The 19,440-nt window shown below is 45.4% G+C and overlaps 1 protein-coding gene across 5 annotated transcripts in view; it reads right to left on the bottom strand.

The window, feature by feature from the left end:
- EVA1A (eva-1 homolog A, regulator of programmed cell death) overlaps positions 1-19,440 on the bottom strand; it is a 219,293-nt gene that overhangs the window by 145,990 nt on the left and 53,863 nt on the right. For 4 of the 5 annotated variants that reach the window (XM_075414944.1, XM_009937825.2, XM_075414941.1 and 1 more), the window contains exon 2: positions 10,664-10,878. In XM_075414944.1, the coding sequence (XP_075271059.1) occupies positions 10,664-10,744 (81 nt within the window). In that variant the 5' untranslated portion in view covers positions 10,745-10,878. Of the gene's footprint in view, positions 1-10,663; positions 10,879-19,440 lie in introns of those variants that run through there. The other variant, XM_075414945.1, reaches the window with a different exon arrangement.

The following is a 19,440-nucleotide window of genomic DNA, read 5'->3' as shown; positions in this document are numbered from 1 at the left end:
AGGCAAAGAAGCAGCATCCTAAACATCTTCTTTCCCACAAGGAAAGCTTTCTCCCCTCAAAGGCAGCAGATTCAGGTTTTTGGTCAGCAAACCTGTCCCTCACAGATGGGTGGGATTTTCTAGAGCTTTCAGCATTGCATAATAGGTGCTGTTAAAACCAGTGGGAAAACCATGTCGGGTTTCAGCAGAGACTGAATCAGGCGAACAAGAAGCCTCTTTGAAAACCTCAGCAGCACTTGTTCACCTGTCCTGCTCAGCACCAGGAGCGAAGGCAATTACTTTCCAACCTCGGGGAATGGTGAACATGAGCAGCCTTCACATATTGCCACTTTGTCTTGCTCTACTCTAACTCTGGGCAGCTCGTGCTTACTCCATGTATTGCACATAAGTGAAACCTCCTGAGTTTACTTCCTGCAGTACGCAAAGTAACAGAGAGTCCTAGGGAGAAGTCTGCACCCAAAATAAGGGGCAAAAGTCATCTATGCCATCTTGTGAGACCATAGAAAAAGGGAAGTGTTCTTGAGGCTGAATATGACTTTTACTAATTGGTTTTAGTGTTTAGCTACAGTTTCAACTTAATTTGATAATAGCCATGACTCTGAGAAGTTATTTCACGGGGGGAGAGAAATCAGTATTTCCTTTTCATTCATGTAATTCTAATGTGCCCCCCCTGAAGGGCAATGATTTTCCTGGAAATATAAGAAATATTTAAGATTTCTGATTTCCTTCAGACTCTCTGAGTAAAGACTTAAGTGTAATGAAATATAACCATAAAGAGTAAAATAAAAAAATATGTTCAATGCTCTGTGAAATGCATCAGGGAAAACGCAATGAAAATTAGCAATGGTTGACTGTGCCATGTTCTTGATTAAAAATACAGATGTTACCCCAGCCCTAACGTTAAATTAAAAACTTGCACATATAATTTTTACCTATCCTTGCATACACAGAAATCTTCTTCCCCAGTGCTTTCATCAGTATGTGCTATATAACAGCATCTTCTTAAACACTGTGCGGCCCAACTCTACCGAACACGCATGACAAGATGACCCGCTACAGGTACACTTCTCTGGCACTCCAGTGCATCTGGGGTTTACAGGGGCCCTTAGACACCGAGAGCTTGGCTTTCTGGTCTTACTCTCAAAAATCACACTTCTAGGCAGTATCAGAGCTCTGGCAGACGTCAGATGTCATTTCAGAAGTATTTGCAGATAATCCGCTCGACTGACACCAGGAAGGCTGTGAGTTTACTTGGTAGTGAGGGAATGTCCTGAGCTTACATGGCTTTTACTTAATTGCTGGAAAATTTAGGCAATTCATTCTATATTTCCCTTATTTTTCTGGCTGTCACTGTCAGTTGTAAAGGTGGGAAAACACAACCACAAAAACCAAACAAAAAGAGGCCCACCAACAATCTGAACTTGCACAGAAAGAGTAGCAGACGCGCAGAATCACCCTGAACCGGGATATATAACCAGCTGGTTGCGGCATTGCCATCTGGTAGACCCCTGACTAATGCAAAACAAAGTTGCACTGGATTAGATTATATTATAAAAAACATTCCAACTGAAGAAGGTGGAGGAGAAATTCCTGTCTGGCATGAAAGGGGAGGGAAGACACATTAATTGCATTGTGCCATTTTATAATTGCGTTCCAGTGGTAAATCAAGCCTGCGGGCTGACAGCCAGTGCTCACGAGGGAAGCTGCGGCTGCTTAAACCCATTCCATTCTCTGGTTCATGATTGAGCTAAGAAGCTGCAAGATTTAGAGGAGATAAGAGAGCAAGAAATGTGAATTCAAGTAAAACAAACACTAATCTAACCCCTGTGATTTATGCCCTGGATTAATCTCACTGCGGTGACCCGAGTCTTAAAGCAAGGGCAGCCTCAAGCTCAAAACCATGCCTTTCTAGTGGGCATAGCAGATGAAACACATTTCTTGTGCTCATGTTGTTGTGCTCATTAGCTAAGTAATTGCTTGCGCTTATTAGATAACAGCCTTTTAAATCTGGAACTGGATGCGAGCTCTGCAAGAAGGCTGTCCTCAGCCATTCCCAAGGGTGCGCTCCTTTTTCTTCTGTCTCTTCAAATCACTCTTCAAGAAGCGCTTCCCCCACACGCTTAAAATAAACCACAACTAAGCTTAACACCCAAGGCAATTAAACTTCTCTCAGTTCTTAGTCCCTTGTAGTAGTTCATAGATTCAACACGATTAGGGTGAAATTTTGGACCCATAGAAGCCAATGGTGAAACTCAATGGGAACTAGGATTTTGCCACAGGGCTGCTCTCTGTACTGCCTCCATCATCAAAGGAACATAAGGATGACTGCAGGGCATATCAGTCAGGCATGAAATTACACAGAGGAACTCCACTAAATAATTGCCCAAATTGTATGCTGCTGAGGAGAGTAACTCAGAGAGCAAACTGCACGAATGGATCAGAGCTGTGTGCAGTCAAATGCTGATGGACAGGGATTTGTACGAAGAGTTTTACACACAGAGATACCAGTAATTTTAAAAAATATGATTAAGCATTTTTAGGTCAAATTCAGTCCAGGTACAACCATTATGGCGGAGTTACACCAACACTTCTAGTGGTGCACCTCCATGAGTTTTGCAATGAGAAGTAGTAAATACAACAAACAAGGCAGCACAAAATCTCCCTAAAAAGCCTCACTGCACAATGCATTCATAATGGCTTCATGCCAGGTTTCATTTTAATTTTTATACACAGTAAACTTAGTACTTTCAAGTTGCAAACTTATTCACGGGTCCTTTTTCCGATTATCTGAAGATTGCACGTTCATCTTCATTCATTCACACAAATTACTGACGTCCATGGAGGAAGAGGATTTTCCAAGGATCAGCAACAGGGAAGGACAGACTACCTGAGGAAGCGAAATCCATGTTGACGAGCTGCAGGTTACCTGCCTATGGCTTCATCCAGCAACCTTCCCAGCCTGCTCCACTAGGAAGTAATTCAGCTTTGCCCAAATTATCGCATTCAATCTGTGCATCACATGAAGAAGAGATCAAAGGCCCCAAATCCTCACTGCTGATCTATGGCAAGTTTCAGTACCCTACCAGCTATCTCCTGTCACTCTTCCATGGACCTTGTAATGCTCACAGCAGAGTCAGCAGGAGGGAACTATGACCGCACGTTTGGTGACTCACATTAACACAACTGATTGTGAAGCAAAGAGCTGAAAACTGGGCACACATTCCCTTTCACCAGCTCCACTACAGGAGTAGTAAATACCAGCAAGGCAGGCAGTGTGGGCTGGGATGTTAAAACACAACAGCATGATTCACCAGAGCTTCTCTGGCAGAGTCTTGAAAGAGCCTACAGACAGCGACTCACAAAGAGCAAGAATATGCTCAGCAAATAGAAGGACCCCATAAAAGCTGCATTATAAATATCACCTAATTAACCATTACCTACATTTCCTAACAGTGGGAAACTTAATCTGTATGCGGGGTCAACTTCAAAGGGAGAGGAGGTCTAAGCTGAAGAAATACGAAAGGATGCATAACCAAAAGTCATAGGATTAAAGAAAGGGAAAGCTTAAAACACAAAGTGGAAAAAAATCATTGAGAGCAAACCATTACTCTGTCAAGCAGGGTCTCAGAGCAATGATGGAAGCCCCATGACTTGGAAAGTTTAAATTTAGAGTAAACAAAGCATTAGGAGGCTTACACCCTGTGGAGCAGTCCTGCCTCATCAGGGAGACAGGCTGCACCGGCCACCTCTGCCTCCAGTGTCTCTTCTTCTGCAGCACATAACCAAACTGCTCTGATGAGCTGTTTCAGTCAAGCCAAAGATTTCAAAGATACGGCAATTTAGAGATTATCTATGACCTCTGCATCAAGCAGTTCTTCTGCTTGCGAATAATTAGCTGGGGGAGCTGCTTGCCAGAGAGTTACATTTCAGCCTGGGCAAGATTCATGAAACAAGCTGCACTGGTTCTGCGATTTTTAAAACCAGCTTCAGCACTGCAGCAACCTCTTCTGGACCCTGAACCCACTGCTCACTGTCCTCTGCAAAGTAATTAATATAGTCTGACAAAGAGTTGCCCAAACTGCTCTTTAATTCACTGACATTTCTGAAACTTTCCTTGTTCAAACTGCCTGTAAGCTGTGGAGATCTTCTAATATGCAATATGACAAACAGTGGGTTCTCCTCCCAGTGGTACTGATGACCATTAATCTCCCTTTCTATAATTTTCCTCCCTCTTTCCCCTTGACCATCATCATCTTCTAGACATTCCGAGTCATGAGAAAGGACCATTTCTCTAAGTTGATACAGTGCCAGTACAGCAGGACCCTAATTCCCGTTGAGGCCACTTAGGGCTGTTACACCAGTGGGACCACACAGTATCCTGTGACTGGGCATGGCAGTAGCCACTGTCCTTGACCTACCAAGCAAGCTAGAGCTGTTGGATCATTTTCTTCTAGTTTGTGTTTTACTCCGCCATGCTGGTCATCTAGAATATTTGGGGAAAGTAAAACCCTCTTCAGAAACAGTAACAGACACACACACACCGTCCAGCCCCATCATTCTGTGATCAGCAACTGGCCGATGCTTTGAGTCATGCAGCTACCGGAAAGTTTCTCTCATCTGTCACCAAAGAGGTCAGCTCCCCTCTGCTTTCTATCACAGAAACCTTCCTGGCAGGTGCAAATAAAAACAGGGGAAGAAGGGCTCAGGGAATCCTGTGGCTAGCGTGCAAGGAATCCGCTCCCTTCTGTACCCCTGCCTCGCAGGCGGCTGGAGCGGCAGCAGAGGTGTCCTGTATCTTGCTTCAGGGACAAAAGGAAATACCACATCAGCTGCACGAGTGATTCTTGTTACCAAGGACTGGCTGTCCTGGACAGTGTTGAAAGACACCCAGGCCACAGGCCGTGCCTGAGCTCCCTCCCCAGACTGGCTAATCTTTGTCATGGGAGGCATGACTGTTCCAGAACACCTTCCAGGCACAGCTCCTCTTGGGGAAACAAGTCACACGGTAAAGCGTTGCCCTCCGAAGTGCAGTTTCCTGCTGATTTCAGCACACACAGCTGTGAAGCCAGAAGCCAGCCTGCAATGTCTTTGATAAATATCTGGGAGCAGAAACACCACGGATAAGTGCCTCTCCAGGGCTTTTTATTTTCCTTCTAAGCAAGCTTTGCTCCGGGGCTTTCTGTTCTTCTGAATAAGCCGTGGTTTTACTTTTCTGACAAGTTACCAAAATGAGAATATTGCAGGCAATCTGCTGTAAAGTGTAATCTAGCTTTCTGGTAATAAGCAATCATTTTAGGCCAACCATTAAACATTCTTCCATACAGACCTCGAGTTGTTTATTGCTGAAAAGAGGTGACATCAGGAACACTGATCCAGGAATGAGCGGCTGCAGAAAGCTTTCTAAACAAGCCAATGCAAGCCTCCTCCTCCTCAGCTGAGCAGCTTCCTTCAAATCTACACGTGCCTCCACGCATTTTTGCAGGCACAAGATGCGTATTGTGAGCTTGGCTAGGAGTGACTAGACTTTTTACTAAAGGGATTCATTTATCAGTAGGCATTTATTGTTAGGCTGTGCAGAACACTTAACACTCGTATTCCTCCTTCGTCCTCTGTGCCAACATTTATGTGTTTATCTGAATAAACATATGATGCTGCTGTATCTGTTTATCAGCTTCCTTATTTCCTCAGCAGCAAGATCTTATGAGACATCCCCACGGCAGGGCAGGGCAGATGTCTGCAGTATTGTGGCAGGCGAGAGAACCACTGCATAAGGGACAGGCAAAAGCAGATGAGGATGGTCCCTAGCAGATCTCCTTGGAGTAAAAGGTCTCTCCAGATGTTCCCGTGTCTCCCCCTGCTGTGCAGCAATGTAATGTAGGTTCTTTATATGCTATTGGTTTGGCCTGGATAAATGTCACGTGCCCATCAAAACCGCTCTATCACTCCCCCTCCTCAGCTGGACAGGGGAGAGGAAATATGGTGAAAGGCTCGAGGGTCGAGATAAGGACAGGGGGAGATCACTCACCAATTACTGTCACGGGCAAAACAGACTGAACTTGGGGAGAAAAGGGAGTTTAATTTATCACCAATCAAATCCGAGTAGGATAGTGAGAAATAAATCCAGATATTCAAACACCTTCCCCCCACTCCTCCCTTCTTCCTGGGCTCAGCTTCACTCCCGTTTCTTTAACTCCTCCCCCCGAGCGGCACAAAGGGTCAGGGAATGGGGCTGCAGTCAGTTCATCACACGTTGTCTCTGCCACTCCTTGTCCCTCAGGGCAAGACTCCTCACACTCTGCCCCTGCTCCAGTGTGAAGGTCCCTCTCACAGGAGACAGTTCTCCACAAACTTCTCCAACGTGAGTTCTTCCCATGGGCTGCAGCTCTTCATGAACTGCCCCAGTGTGAGTCCTTCCCATGGGGTGCAGTCCTTCATGAACAGGCTGCTCCAGTGTGGGTCCCCCACAGGGTCACAAGCCTTGACAGCAAACCTGCTCTGGCGTGGGCTCCTCTCTCCACGGGTCTGCAGGTCCTGGCAGAAGCCTGCTCCAGCACGGGCTCCCCACAGGGTCACAGCTTCCTTCAGGCATACATCTGCTCCAGCATGAGGTCCCTTCCACGGTCTACAGGTGGAGATCTGCTCTACCGTGGACCTCCACGGACTGCAGGGGGACAACCTGCCTCACCATGGTCTTTCATCACAAGCTGCAAGGGAAGACTCTCTGCTCTGGCATCTTGAGCACCTCCTCCTCCCTCCTTCTTCACTGACCTTGGTGTTTACAGAGTTGTTTCATTCACATCGTCTCACTCCTCTCTCTAACTGCCTTCTCACCGCAGTCTTTTTCCCCCTTCTTTAATCTGTTATCACAGAGGCGCTACCACTGTTGCTGATTGGCTTGGCCTTGGCCAGCAGTGGGTCCGTCTTAGAGCCGGCTGGCACTGGCTTTATCAGACCTGGGGGAAGCTTCTCACAGCTGCTTACAGAAGCCACCCCTACAGCTCCCCCGCTACCAAAACCTTGCCATGCAAACCCATAACAATCTGATACTAAAAAAAATCTGACATTGTGCACATTAAAAATGGGCTTGACCAACTCCATCTAGGTGACATGAGATTACAAAGCAAGAGGAAAACTCCAGTGTGCAAGCACAATGCACAGACCTACCAAAAGTCTTCAAGCTCTCAAAATTATTAGGGTGCATACTCAGACCAACTGTACCTGCATAATTGCTCCGAAGGGGTAAAGGTAGGTGGGAGTTATGGGTCATCGCAACGACACCAATGCACACAGGACTATGCTAACACAGCTCTGCACCTTCAGGACCAAAGCTAACGTCTCTGCATGATCCTGGTCTGGTGATATAGACCTTCTTGTGGGCACACAACTCATCTCTCTGCCTAAATTATGCAGTGTGGATAAACACCCTATTACTTATTGCCAACCATTTTCAGTAGCGTGACTTAAACATGCCTAAACGACCCTTAATATTCAAGAATTCACTTCCTGGGGTGAAAAATGAATAGACTTTAGTCCTAGCCACTATTCTTCCTTACCTACAAGCAAGAAAACGGATGGTTCAGCAACCATAAAGCTCCTCCTCACACATCTCCTCTGCCAAGGCAGGACAGTTTGCACTGCATGGGTCCCTTTTACCAGAACCACCAAGGCTCCAGATGTTCCTCTTCTCTGTCCCCCATCCAGCCCTCCTTGCTGGGATGAGGACACTGCTCGCTCTTACTTCTCAGTCGGGAATACACTCTGCAGGACACCACAAGGAAAGTAAAGAGCCAATACCAGACCAGACTGTTCATTAACAACACTAGTGCCCCAAATTAACTTCTACTACTAAAGGATGAGTGGGAATTTTCTACATTTCCATCTCGAAATATCTCAAAGATGCTTCACGAATAGAGCACAAATCTCTCTTTCCTTTCTGCCATATATCTCGTGTGACTTGTGCTAACTCTGGGCTCCTCTGTTAAACCCAGTGGAATGTGGGGAGCAGGGGGAGCCGTTTAAAAAGCAAATAATGTCTGGCTTTCAACACAACTTTATTCTGTTGTTCTGATCTCTCCATATTCGTGTGACTCAATCTACAAGTTAACAAGAGACCAACCACACCAAAACCGAAATCCCAGTCTGAATGTCCAAATTCTTTGTGCCTTTGGAAATCTCCCACTGAATCTGATACTATGGTCTTAGAATAACAGAAACCTGTAGTTTGGGGTCACCGCCTTAATGTCTTGGACACACTCTCCAAAGTGGTCTGCATTTCATTTCAAACAAAAACAAGTGACTAAAGCAAGGGATCATGGCAGCCAACCACATAAGGCTGGATTAGTAGTGGTTCTCTCCGTGTAATCAACACTTTCTTTTCCTTTTTAACATAGAAACAATGTCTGAACTGGACATTTACAGGGAAGAGAGCTTCTAAATGGGACTTAACTGCTACTCACAGGTAGTGTTTGCAGGGAACGGTATTGATAGCTGCCCCTTACACTCCCTCCAGGCCACTCCACAGAGAAGCAGCAAATTTATACAGTCATGAGTTTGATTAGACACGGTGCTTTTATATACTTAATTTTGAAGAGTTTGGTCTGGCTGACTCTTTGAATTACTGGCAATCAGAATACACACACAACTGGTCCTGCCTATAGCAGCCATATAGCCGAGTTTTAAAACCACAAAAACACATGCAATTTTCTTGTCTACAGCTTTCCAACTTTCCTACATACATTTCCGACCAGCGAGCTGCAGGCAGCTTGCCATTCAGCTTGTGGAGTTTCTGGCTTACCCTCCGGAGGGGCCTCACCCCCCTCCAGAATTGAGAAAGAAGACAAGATTCATCTCTGGCATTCAGACTGATCCTCCCCTGGTCAAGCATGGTGCATTGAGGTATCAAAGCCAGATTTGGGGGCACCCAAGAGGCACTGGGGATCTCCTCCAAAGAGACTCAGGAACTTTCCCAAGGTCTTCCAAGAAATTTGTGGCAGAACAGAGAATGTCAGTTACTTCTCTTTTCCCCAAAAATGGGTGAATAGGAATGTTCCAGTCTCAGTTATGTAACAAACTTACTGTACAAGAGCTCTGCTGCAAGACTGCCTACAGGGAACACAATTCTCACCCTGATAAAAAGGAGAGCTGTAATTATGAGCAATCTAAGTGTTGGAGGGAAAGCTAATGGGTAACAGTTCTGAGGACACAAGGAGCTAATCCAGGCAGGTATGGATTTTCTTTTTTCTATAAAACCATGGCATGGAAAGCCAAAGGTCGCATGTTCCCTGTTCCCAGGTTCTTCCAGATGCCTTAAGCGGGCCACTCACTCACAATGGGTTAGGCTACTCACCCAACTACCAATCATGCTGGTAAATGAAACATAAATTTTGCAGTAAATCAATAAAAGAAAGAAGGGAAGGCTAGCCTCTTTGAAAGTCTTCGGTCCATGTTCTCCCACCCTAAAAAACACAACTGCCTCTTGTCTGTCGTATTACAAACTTTCATTATCAAATCTGGGAAAACCTTCCACTGATAAGGACGATGTCCTCCCACACTACAACGCAGTCATTTGCTGTGCAGTGGAAGTCTTTGAGGGCAACTGCAAATGTGTCATCTTAAGGGTTACACTACAGGCAAACACCAACCCTGTGCAATTTCTTGAGAATTTACCGCTGACATTTGCAGGCCAAAGCACCCATATAAACTTTAAAAAAAATACTGTAAATTCCTCTTAAAAACCCTGGATACAAGAGTGAGAAGTGATGTGGAAAACTCTGGCCTTTAGCCAAATTATAAAAGAAATTATTCACTAGTCCCGTATGTTCATTAATCTAGTTCTGTTATAAATTTTTATTATGAGTTATTATTGATTCATAGTCATAAACACACTGGATGCTTGAGATCATTGCCGTCAGATTTTCACAGTGCCAAATCCTGCACTTGGAAAGACTTGTGCATACTTTAACATCCAGGAGCAGACCCCATTCATCCCAACAACGTCAGCTAACCCATGTTTCTAATTCTAGTTGTTCCTACTGACAGTTGAATAACACTGGCACCTTCCAAATAATCCCTTGATCTGCTGACGTCACATGAGGACACATATAGTCAACATCCCCTACACAAATGGACAGAGCTGATTAACTACTTATGCTTGGGAGATTACAAGCTTAAGTGATGTATGATCGCTTACAGTGGCCTAAGAGCCAAATGAGTCAGAAGACGCAAAGCCAAGGATTCTCTCTGGGTTTCAAGTTACTAAAGTAAAAGCCTCTTGAAATAGGATCAGTTCTGAAGTAAAAAGAACGCCACAGCAATTTCTGAACGTGTTGAAAAAGCTAACCATTGGGAAGGAACAATACTAAACAAGTAATCTTCGAACCCAGTGAACATAATGTGGTCTTGCAGTGTAATTCTGTTTCAACCACATTCCTGAACTGTTATTGACTGGAGTTGCAGCAAAATTGAGAAATTCAGCAGTAAAATCTAATTTAGTCCTGTCTAAACTACAAAGATGAATTGCCCACTAAGCTGTGTGAGACATCAGTGCTCCCACGCTGGGTAGCGCTGCTTAACACAGATCTATGCAGCACTAGCACCGACAGCTGTTGCCTGGCCAAGGAAAGATGAAGTCCAAAATGAACAAATCCAGTTTAATATGCAATACCTGAAGGGAGGTGCCAACTGAACAGGCAACATCTTCTTTAATTAAAGTCGCATAGGAATGGGGATAGCGAGAAGGACACATCTGATGACTTGGTACAATACGGCCATAAAAAGAAGACTGGATGCTGATGGTGGTTCTGTGAGGACATCTCAAGGAGACATATTCTCCATCACAGGCATGGTCAGTGTAATTCTTTAGTACTTGTGATATGTAACCTGCAAAAAACATGACAAAAAACCATGATTAGTGAAAGGTAGTTAATATTTAGGTGATTTACAGCAGTGTAATCTAACAAACACACAACTAACAAGCAATGAGGGACACAGATTTTTATATACTCATCTCACACACATGCACAGGAGAGACACAGTGACATGAGAGGGTGGGGAGGCTTGGTGATTTGGCCTTCAGCCATGTTATATATCCTTAGAGGAAGCAATATTCAGACGCTCCAAACTCTTAGTCCCATCATACCACTTTTTTACAGCTGAACAGCTACCAAGTTTACAGGAAACGCAGCTGAACTAGTCTCATTACCTAGACCATATCTAGATACCACATGCAATTTTTTCCCCCACAGTACAAGACAGACATTAATAAACTGGAGTGAGTTCAACAGAGGGCCACCAAGATAGTTGGGAGCTGGAGCACTCGCCTGGTAAAAAGAGGCTAGTTCAGCCTGGGGAAGAGACAGATTTGGGGGAAAAGAATAGCAGCCTTCCAGTATCTACAGGGAGGTTATCAAGGAGATGGAGCCAGGCTCTTCACAGTGGTGCATGGCAGGAGAATGAGAGATAACGGGCACAAAATGAAACAGAGTTTCAGACTTGGTATATGGAGCAACTTTTTCACTGCAAGGGCAGTCAAGCAGTGGAGCAGATCGCCCAGAGAAGTTGTGCAGTCTACATCCTTGGAGGTTTTCAAGACCAGACTGGATAAAGCCCTGAGCAACCTGGTCTGACCTTCTAGTTGACCCTGTTTTGAGAAGGAGGTTAGACTAGAGAACTCAAATTCCTTCCAACCTCACTTTACCTGTGAACTTATGATCATGGGCAAGAAAGACCCAGACACAGAGCCACTAAGGGGAAAGCTGGTGTTACAGTTGGTTATATGAGGTCCTATTCCATCATGGCACAACAATCACATCTTTGATCTCCCTTCACAATATACCATTTTAATTCTTCTGGCTGCACCTTCTGTTCTAGGCCTTCGACACAAAAGCTTTGCTTTCTCTCCAGTTCTGCAAAGTTTCAATCTTTTTAAAGGGAAAACAGTATGCAGAACCAAATCTCTCTTTGTTTGTTAGAGCATGACATTATCCACACTAATAAAGTTGTTAGCAAGAATAAAGCATGGGGACAAAGCCTCGTTAAAGTTACACTGAGTTAAAAGGGTTGATTGCAGTCAGGTTGCTATAGCAACTGCCAAACAAATCCTGACTTTGCCACATTGACGCATGAGGGGAAGCCACTGCAGTGCTGATACAGAGACATTTGTGGAGGGAACTCTACAGCATGTCCCATTTCAGCATCAGTCACGGGACCATTCAACTCTGCAGACTTCCCCTCTGTAATGCGTTTAGAAGTCTCCTTCCCCCTGCCGGCCACCAGCACAAGTCCACCAGAAGAAAACCCACAATACCCTGTCCCTGTCTTTCTCTGCCTTTTCTTAAAGAAAGGGATTATGGGATTGCTGCTGGTAGACTTTTTTATTAAGAAGCAGAGTACAGAGATGTGCTGGTTTTGGCTGGGATAGAGTTAATTTTCTTCCCAGTAGCTGCTGTGTTTTGGATTTAGTACAAGAATAATGTTGATAATACACTGATGTTTTCAGTTGTTGCTAAGAAATCAAAGACCTTTTTCAGTTTCCCGTGTTCGGCTAATGAGCGGGTGTGCAGGAGCTGGGAGGGGGCATGGCCAAGCAGCTAGCCCCAGGTGGCCATTGGAAATATTCCATACCATAGACATCATGCTCAGTTTATGAACAGGGGTCGGCCAGGGGGCAGAAAATCTTTTCCATAAGTTCAGTCTTTTCCTTGAGTTCAACCTTTTTTGCAAGTTCAAACTTTTTCGTGAGTTTGGTGAAATCCGTGAGCTCCGTGATCGCTGCTCTGGGACTGGCTGATCAATCGGGTCACTGGGCACTGAGAAAAATTGTATCGAATATAGCTTGTTTTGCATATTCATTATTATTATTGTTACTATCATTATTATTATTGTTATTATCATTATTATTATTATTATTATCATCACTATTACTATTCCTTCCTTTGTTGTCTTATTAAACTGCCTTTATCTAAACCCACAAGTTTTACTTTTTGTCCATTCCCCTCCCCATCCCACTGGGTAGGGGGAGGAGTGAGTGAGTGGCTGTGTGGTCCTAGTTGCTGGCTGCTGGGCTAAACCACAGCAAGAGAAAAGACAAAACCATTAAGAGAAACAAGTAATCCCTGGACAAATTCCTAAAAGGAAACCCGAGTTCTTAGATTTCTTTTTAAAAAAATGTCTAAAATGTGCCCATAATCACAGAATAATTTAGGCTGGTACCTCTTGAAGTCATCTAGTCCAACCTTCTGCTCAAAGTAGGACCAACTTAGACCAGGTTTCCCAGGGCTTTGTTTAGTTCTGAATACCTCCAAGGATGGGGCCTCCACAACCTCTCTGGGCAACCTGTGCTAATGCTTAAGAACTTTCAGGATGAAAAATTTTTTCATTACCTGCAATTGGAATTTCCCATGTTATGACTTTTGTTTGTTCCCTCTGGTTCTTTCATTGTGCATTTCAGAGAAAAGACTGGTTCCATTTCCTCTATACATTTAGGTAGTGTAAAACAGTAATTAGATCCCACTCTCCTTAGTCTTTACTTCTCCTAGATGAACAGACCAGCTCCCTTAGTCTCTTATTATTTATCATATGTTCCACTACCCTTGCCTTCTTGGCAGCCAAAGGGACTCTCTGCAGATTCTCAACATCTTGGCTATACTGAAGGGCCAGCCTGGTATGCAGTTACCCTTCATTACTGCAAAGCGCACTGCTTCCTCACATTCATCATCCTGTCTTCCAAGACATGATAACACACATAGGGAAGCACAATTCATGTGGTTTTAGAGAATTCATTTAAACTTCAACTCCAGCTATCCTTGTAGACACATCTGTAGGGTATTTTACTCCACGAAGTTAAACACTCCCAGGGAATACTTCTTCTTCTGTACAAACACTGAAACCAAGCTCAGGAGATTTGTGAAAGAATACTGGTCTGAACAAATTTAAAGGTGCCTAAAACAACTATAATCATTGCTCTTGCAGATAACTGACACACAGTAATTTACCTTCAGCATCCAAGTTGCCACTATGAGGGCTGGATTCTTTGACTTCTTTAAATTTTAACCTATAGTTCTTATTTAGCAGTTCTGTTGCTGCAGTGCTTCAAGGTGTGTGCCAAATAGCTATTCACTCAAATCAACATATTAATTTCCAAGTCCCCAGGGCAGCATTTGCTTATGAGAAAAAGACTAAGACACAGCCCCAATGATTAGAGTAAGTGACAGGCTGTGTCAGATCAGAGAACAGCACTGTCTAATTTAGTGCCTTTATCTCACTTGTTCAAGGAAACGCTCTGGGAATAAAGTGAACTACTGGAGTGCAGTTCCTTTCCAAGTCAGTAGAATACACGTTCTGTGTGATGCTGTACACTACCTAGTCCTAGAATCAGATCAGCTCTGCTCCCTCAAAAGTAAGGCAAGCATATAAGAAGGGCATCAGGAAAAGAAAATTACACACAAAACCAGAATATAACACAAAACATTCAACCCCACTTTCCACACTGTTAATCCAGCGCATTAGGACTTTTCCCTGAGGCTGATCTACTAGGCAGCCAGAGAAATACAACCAAAGCGCAGTCAACACTCTACTGGCTCCTCTGAATATTCAACTATTCTGTCAGAACAGCCATGCTAAAGCATGCCTTTCACATTCCCAGTTCAGGATCACGGAGGTTTCAACCCCTGCAATTAGTGCAGATCCCTTGTTGAAACAACTCCTTCCTCTCGTCTTCCATCAGCAATCTCAAAATAACTTGAGTTCATTCAAGCTCAACACACTGAAGGGACTGAATGCTTAGATGGTGAGCGTCTAATAACAAAAAAATCATGATGTCTGAAACATCTGGCACTGACCACTGTCAGAGAGATGATACTGAATTAGGCATGGGCATGATCAGGGATGGCACGATGCTCTTCAAAGAGCAAAAGGAAGTGCCTGTAGAGAACCAATGCTTTTTTTTTTTCGTCTTGAAGTGTATTAAATTTGCACTACATTCATTGGTAGATCTTCTGAAAGCACTGGCATTTCATTATCCATTGATTCACGGTTCAGTAACCCAAAACCTGTGTTATTTTCAGCACCCTTGCTGAATTTTTGGTAACAAGTCTCCAGTGATCTTTTGTACCACTACTTGCAGTACCAGGGAGAGAACTACTGGGATGCTCTCTACTGAAAGAAATTCATAAACATGTAGCCAATGGCAGGTGTTTGAGGACATCAGTGGCACTTGTATACCAAGCAAAGAAGGACTTCATAAGTACACGAGGAGTAGTTACAGAGCTCATTGACTCTTTCCTGGCAAGCACAAAAATGAATGGCTGCAAAAAACTATTTCAGTTTAGTAAAAAGATACAGCAGATCATCAATCAGCTATTCCTGGACTACAGAATATGACAGTCAAGTAACTGAGATGATAAAGATATTCTCAAACAATTTTATCACAGATCACAGAATCACAGAATGGTAGGGGTTGGAAGGGACCTCTGTGGGTCATCTAGTCGAACCCCTCTGCCGAAGCAGGGTCACCTACAGCAGGCTGCACAGGACCTTGTCCAGGCGGGTCTTGAATATCTCCAGAGAAGGAGACTCCACAACCTCCCTGGGCAGCCTGTTCCAGTGCTCCGTCACCCTCAGAAGGAGGAAGTTCTTCCTCATATTCGGACAGAACTTCCTGTGCTTAAGTTTGTGCCCATTGCCCCTTGTCCTGTCACTGGGCACCACTGAGAAGAGCTTGGCCCCATCCTCCTGACACCCACCCTGCAGATATTTGTAAGCATTTAAAGGTCCCCTCGCAGCCTTCTCTTCTTCAGGCTGAACAAGCCCAGCTCCCTCAGCCTCTCCTCGTAGGGGAGATGCTCCAGTCCCCTCACCATCCTTGCAGGCCTCCACTGGACTCTCTCCAGTAGCTCTTCATCTTTCTTGAACTGGGGAGCCCAGAGCTGGACACAGTACTCTAGATGAGGCCTCACTAGGGCAGAGTAGAGGGGGAGGAGAACCTCCCTCGACCTGCTGGCCACACTCCTCTTCATGCACCCCAGGATCCCATTGGCCTTCTTGTCAGCCAGGGCACACTGCTGGCTCATGGTTAACCTGTCATCCACTAGGACACCCAGGTCTGTCTCCGCAGAGCTGCTTTCCAGCAGGTTCACCCCAGCCTGAACTGGTGCATGGGGTTGTTCCTCCCCAGGTGCAGGACCCTGCATTTGCCTTTGTTGAAACTCATCAGGTTCCTCTCTGCCCAACTTTCCAGCCTATCCAGGTCACGCTGAATGGCAGCACAGCCTGCTGGTGTATCCACCACACCTCCCAGTTTGGTGTCATCAGCAAACTTGCTGAGGCTACTCTCTAACTCTTCATCCAGGTCGTTGATGAAGAAGTTGAACAAGGCTGGGCCCAGTACTGACCCCTGGGGGACACCACTAGTTACAGGCCTCCAAGCAGACTCAGCGCCGCTGATGACAACCCTCTGAGTTCTGCCATTCAGCCAGTTCTCTATCCACTCCACCGACCACTCATCCAGCCCACACTTCCTCAGCTTCCCTAGGAGGATATCATGGGAGGCTGTGTCGAAAGCCTTGCTGAAGTCAAGGTAGACAACATCCACGGCTCTCCCTTCATCTACCCAGTGAGTCATGTCATCGTAGAAAGCTATCAGATTGGTCAGGCATGATTTCCCTTTGGTGAATCCATGCTGACTACTCCTGATAACCTTCTTTTCTTCCACTTGCTTAGAGATGACCTGCAGGATAAGCTGCTCCATCACCTTTCCCGGGATGGAGGTGAGGCTGACCGGCCTGTAGTTCCCTGGGTCCTCTTTCTTGCCCTTTTTGAAGATTGGAGTGACATTGGCCTCTCTCCAGTTCTCGGGCACCTCTCCTGTCCTCCACGACCTCTCAAAGATGATGGAGAGTGGCTCAGCAATGACATCTACCAGCTCCCTCAGCACTCGTGGGTGCATTCCATCGGGGCCCATGGATCTGTGGATGTCCAGATTGCTTAAGCGATCCCTCACACAGTCCTCCTTGACCAAGGGAAAGTTGTCCTCTCTGTAGGCTTCTTCTCTTACCTCCGGGGCCTGGGATTCCTGATGGCCAGTCTTAGCACTGAAGACTGAAGCAAAGAAGGCATTCAGTAGCTCTGCCTTCTCTGCATCCTCCATCACCAGGACACCCGCCTCATTCAGCAGTGGCCCCACATTGTCCCTGGCCTTCCTTTTGCTGCTGATGTAGTTGAAGAAGCCCTTCTTGTTGTTTTTGACATCCCTTGCCAGATTCAATTCCAGGTGGGCTTTGGCCTTCCTCATCGCACCTCTGCACGCTCTGACCACATTCCTGTACTCTTCCCAAGTGGCCTGTCCCTCTTTCCACATTCGATGGACCTTTCTCTTCTGCCTGATCTCCGCTAGAAGCTCCTTGTTTAACCATGCAGGTCTCCTGCCTCCTTTGCTTGATTTCTTTCTCAGGGGAATGCACCGCTCCTGAGCATGGAGGAAGTGATGTTTAAAGAGCGACCAGCACTCTTGGACCCCCCTGCCTTCGAGAGCCTTGGCCCACGGGATTCCTCCCAGTAGCTCCTTGAAGAGGCCAAAGTTAGCCCTCCTGAGGTCCAAGGTTTTGATCCCGCTTATCGCCCTGCTTCCTCCACGCAGGATACTGAACTCAACCATTTCATGGTCACTGCAGCCGAGTCTACCTCCGACCTTCACATCCTCCACAAGTCCCTCCTTGTTTGTTAACACAAGGTCCAGCAGCGCACCTTTCCTTGTTGGTTCCTCCACCACTTGCATCAGAAAGTTATCATCGATGCTCTGTAGGAACCTCCTAGATTGCGCCTGCCTAGCTGTGTGGTCTTCCCAGCTGATGTCAGGGTGGTTGAAGTCCCCCATGAGAACCAGGGCCTGTGACTGTGAGGCTGCTTGCCGTTGCCTGTAGAAGGCCTCATCAACCTCCTCCTCCTGGTCAGGTGGCCTGTAGTACACACCCACCGTAATGTCACCCTTTTGAGCCTGTCCCTTAATTCTAACCCACAAGCTTTCAGCTTGTTCCTCATTTGCCCCCAGGCCAAGCTCAATGCATTCCAGTTGCTCCCTCACATACAGACCAACTCCCCCACCTCTCCTTGGTGGTCTGTCTTTCCTAAAGAGTCTGTAGCCATCCATGACAGCATGCCAGTCCTGCGAGCTGTCCCACCACGTTTCTGTGATGGCGACCAAGTCGTAGCCGTCCTGCTGTATAATGGCTTCCAGGTCCTCCTGTTTATTGCCCATGCTACGTGCGTTGGTATAGACACACTTGAGCTGGGCTGTCAATCTCACCCCTGACCCTGGCACGCCAAGCCTGGGCTCGTCCCTAGTGAGCAGGGCGATGTCCCCTTCCCCCTTCGAACCTAGTTTAAAGCCCTCTCAATGAGCCCCGCCAGCTCGTGGCCAAGTATCCTTTTTCCCCTTTGAGACAGCTGCGATGCACCTGTTGCCAGCAGGCCCGGTGCTGTGTACACCTCCCCATGGTCAAAGATCTCTCTTCGTTGAGTTTATTTCTCTGCATTATTATCTGGGATACAAGCTACTGCCTTACAAGTGTCCACTCCAAACAAAGATACGGTAGGCTGTTATTAAAGATGGCCAAAGACATTTGGCACTCTTTTCTTCAACCTCAAATTCTCGGATGTGAAATCACCATTATCATATCCAGGACCCAAAGGCAAGCAATTATTTGAGGAAAATCTCCCATCTGTACTGCCACAGTCAAATCTACTCTGTTTTGTCATGGTTCATCTTGGAGTGCAAGTGACATAAAATCTCATGGTTTTAACAAGAGATTTTTTGGTGGTTCACTCATTAACCTGTCTGGGGAAGATAATGTTAGAGCAGGTGGTAATTTGAGCCTTTGAAAGCATGCTAAAAGCATAAAAGAAATCTGAAGCATTAAGCCTACCAAACATTTTCCAAATGTTACACATTTTGAAACTCTGGGATAACAAAAACAGTTAAAAAACTCTTGGGTTTGGAAATTCTCTTTTTTTTAAGAGTGGGTCAAGGACATGGAAACTTTGCTGGAGGGTATTCATACTCCCAAATTAAACCAATATATAGGAGTCAAGTGCTAAACATCTCCTTGATTCAAAAGGCCAATGTCATTACCAAAGCAGGAATTTACACTCTGAAGACAGAATAAACAACCTGCAGTGCATCACAAAATGATAGATCACTTTTTCCCTCTAACAAGAAGGAAATATTCCTTTCAAACACCACAGGCAATTTATTTTTCCCAAGTCCAGAGTCTGACGCCTATCAGTCATCAGCAATTACTCTCCACTACTCCCAAACACAACCCTTAACGCTGACTGTAACTCTATTCCACCCAGCAATGTCAGTTCCCAAGAACCATTTTCACCACTGCCTCTCCAGGGAACTGTTGCTCAGTTCTCATCCAACCGCCAGTTCTAAGCCTTAACACA

This window comes from Opisthocomus hoazin, chromosome 2, assembly GCF_030867145.1.
Source record: "Opisthocomus hoazin isolate bOpiHoa1 chromosome 2, bOpiHoa1.hap1, whole genome shotgun sequence".
NCBI classification, from domain to species: domain Eukaryota; kingdom Metazoa; phylum Chordata; class Aves; order Opisthocomiformes; family Opisthocomidae; genus Opisthocomus; species Opisthocomus hoazin.
The sequence above is the reverse complement of the archived record's forward strand: the minus strand, read 5'-3'. Positions and strand labels throughout refer to the sequence as shown.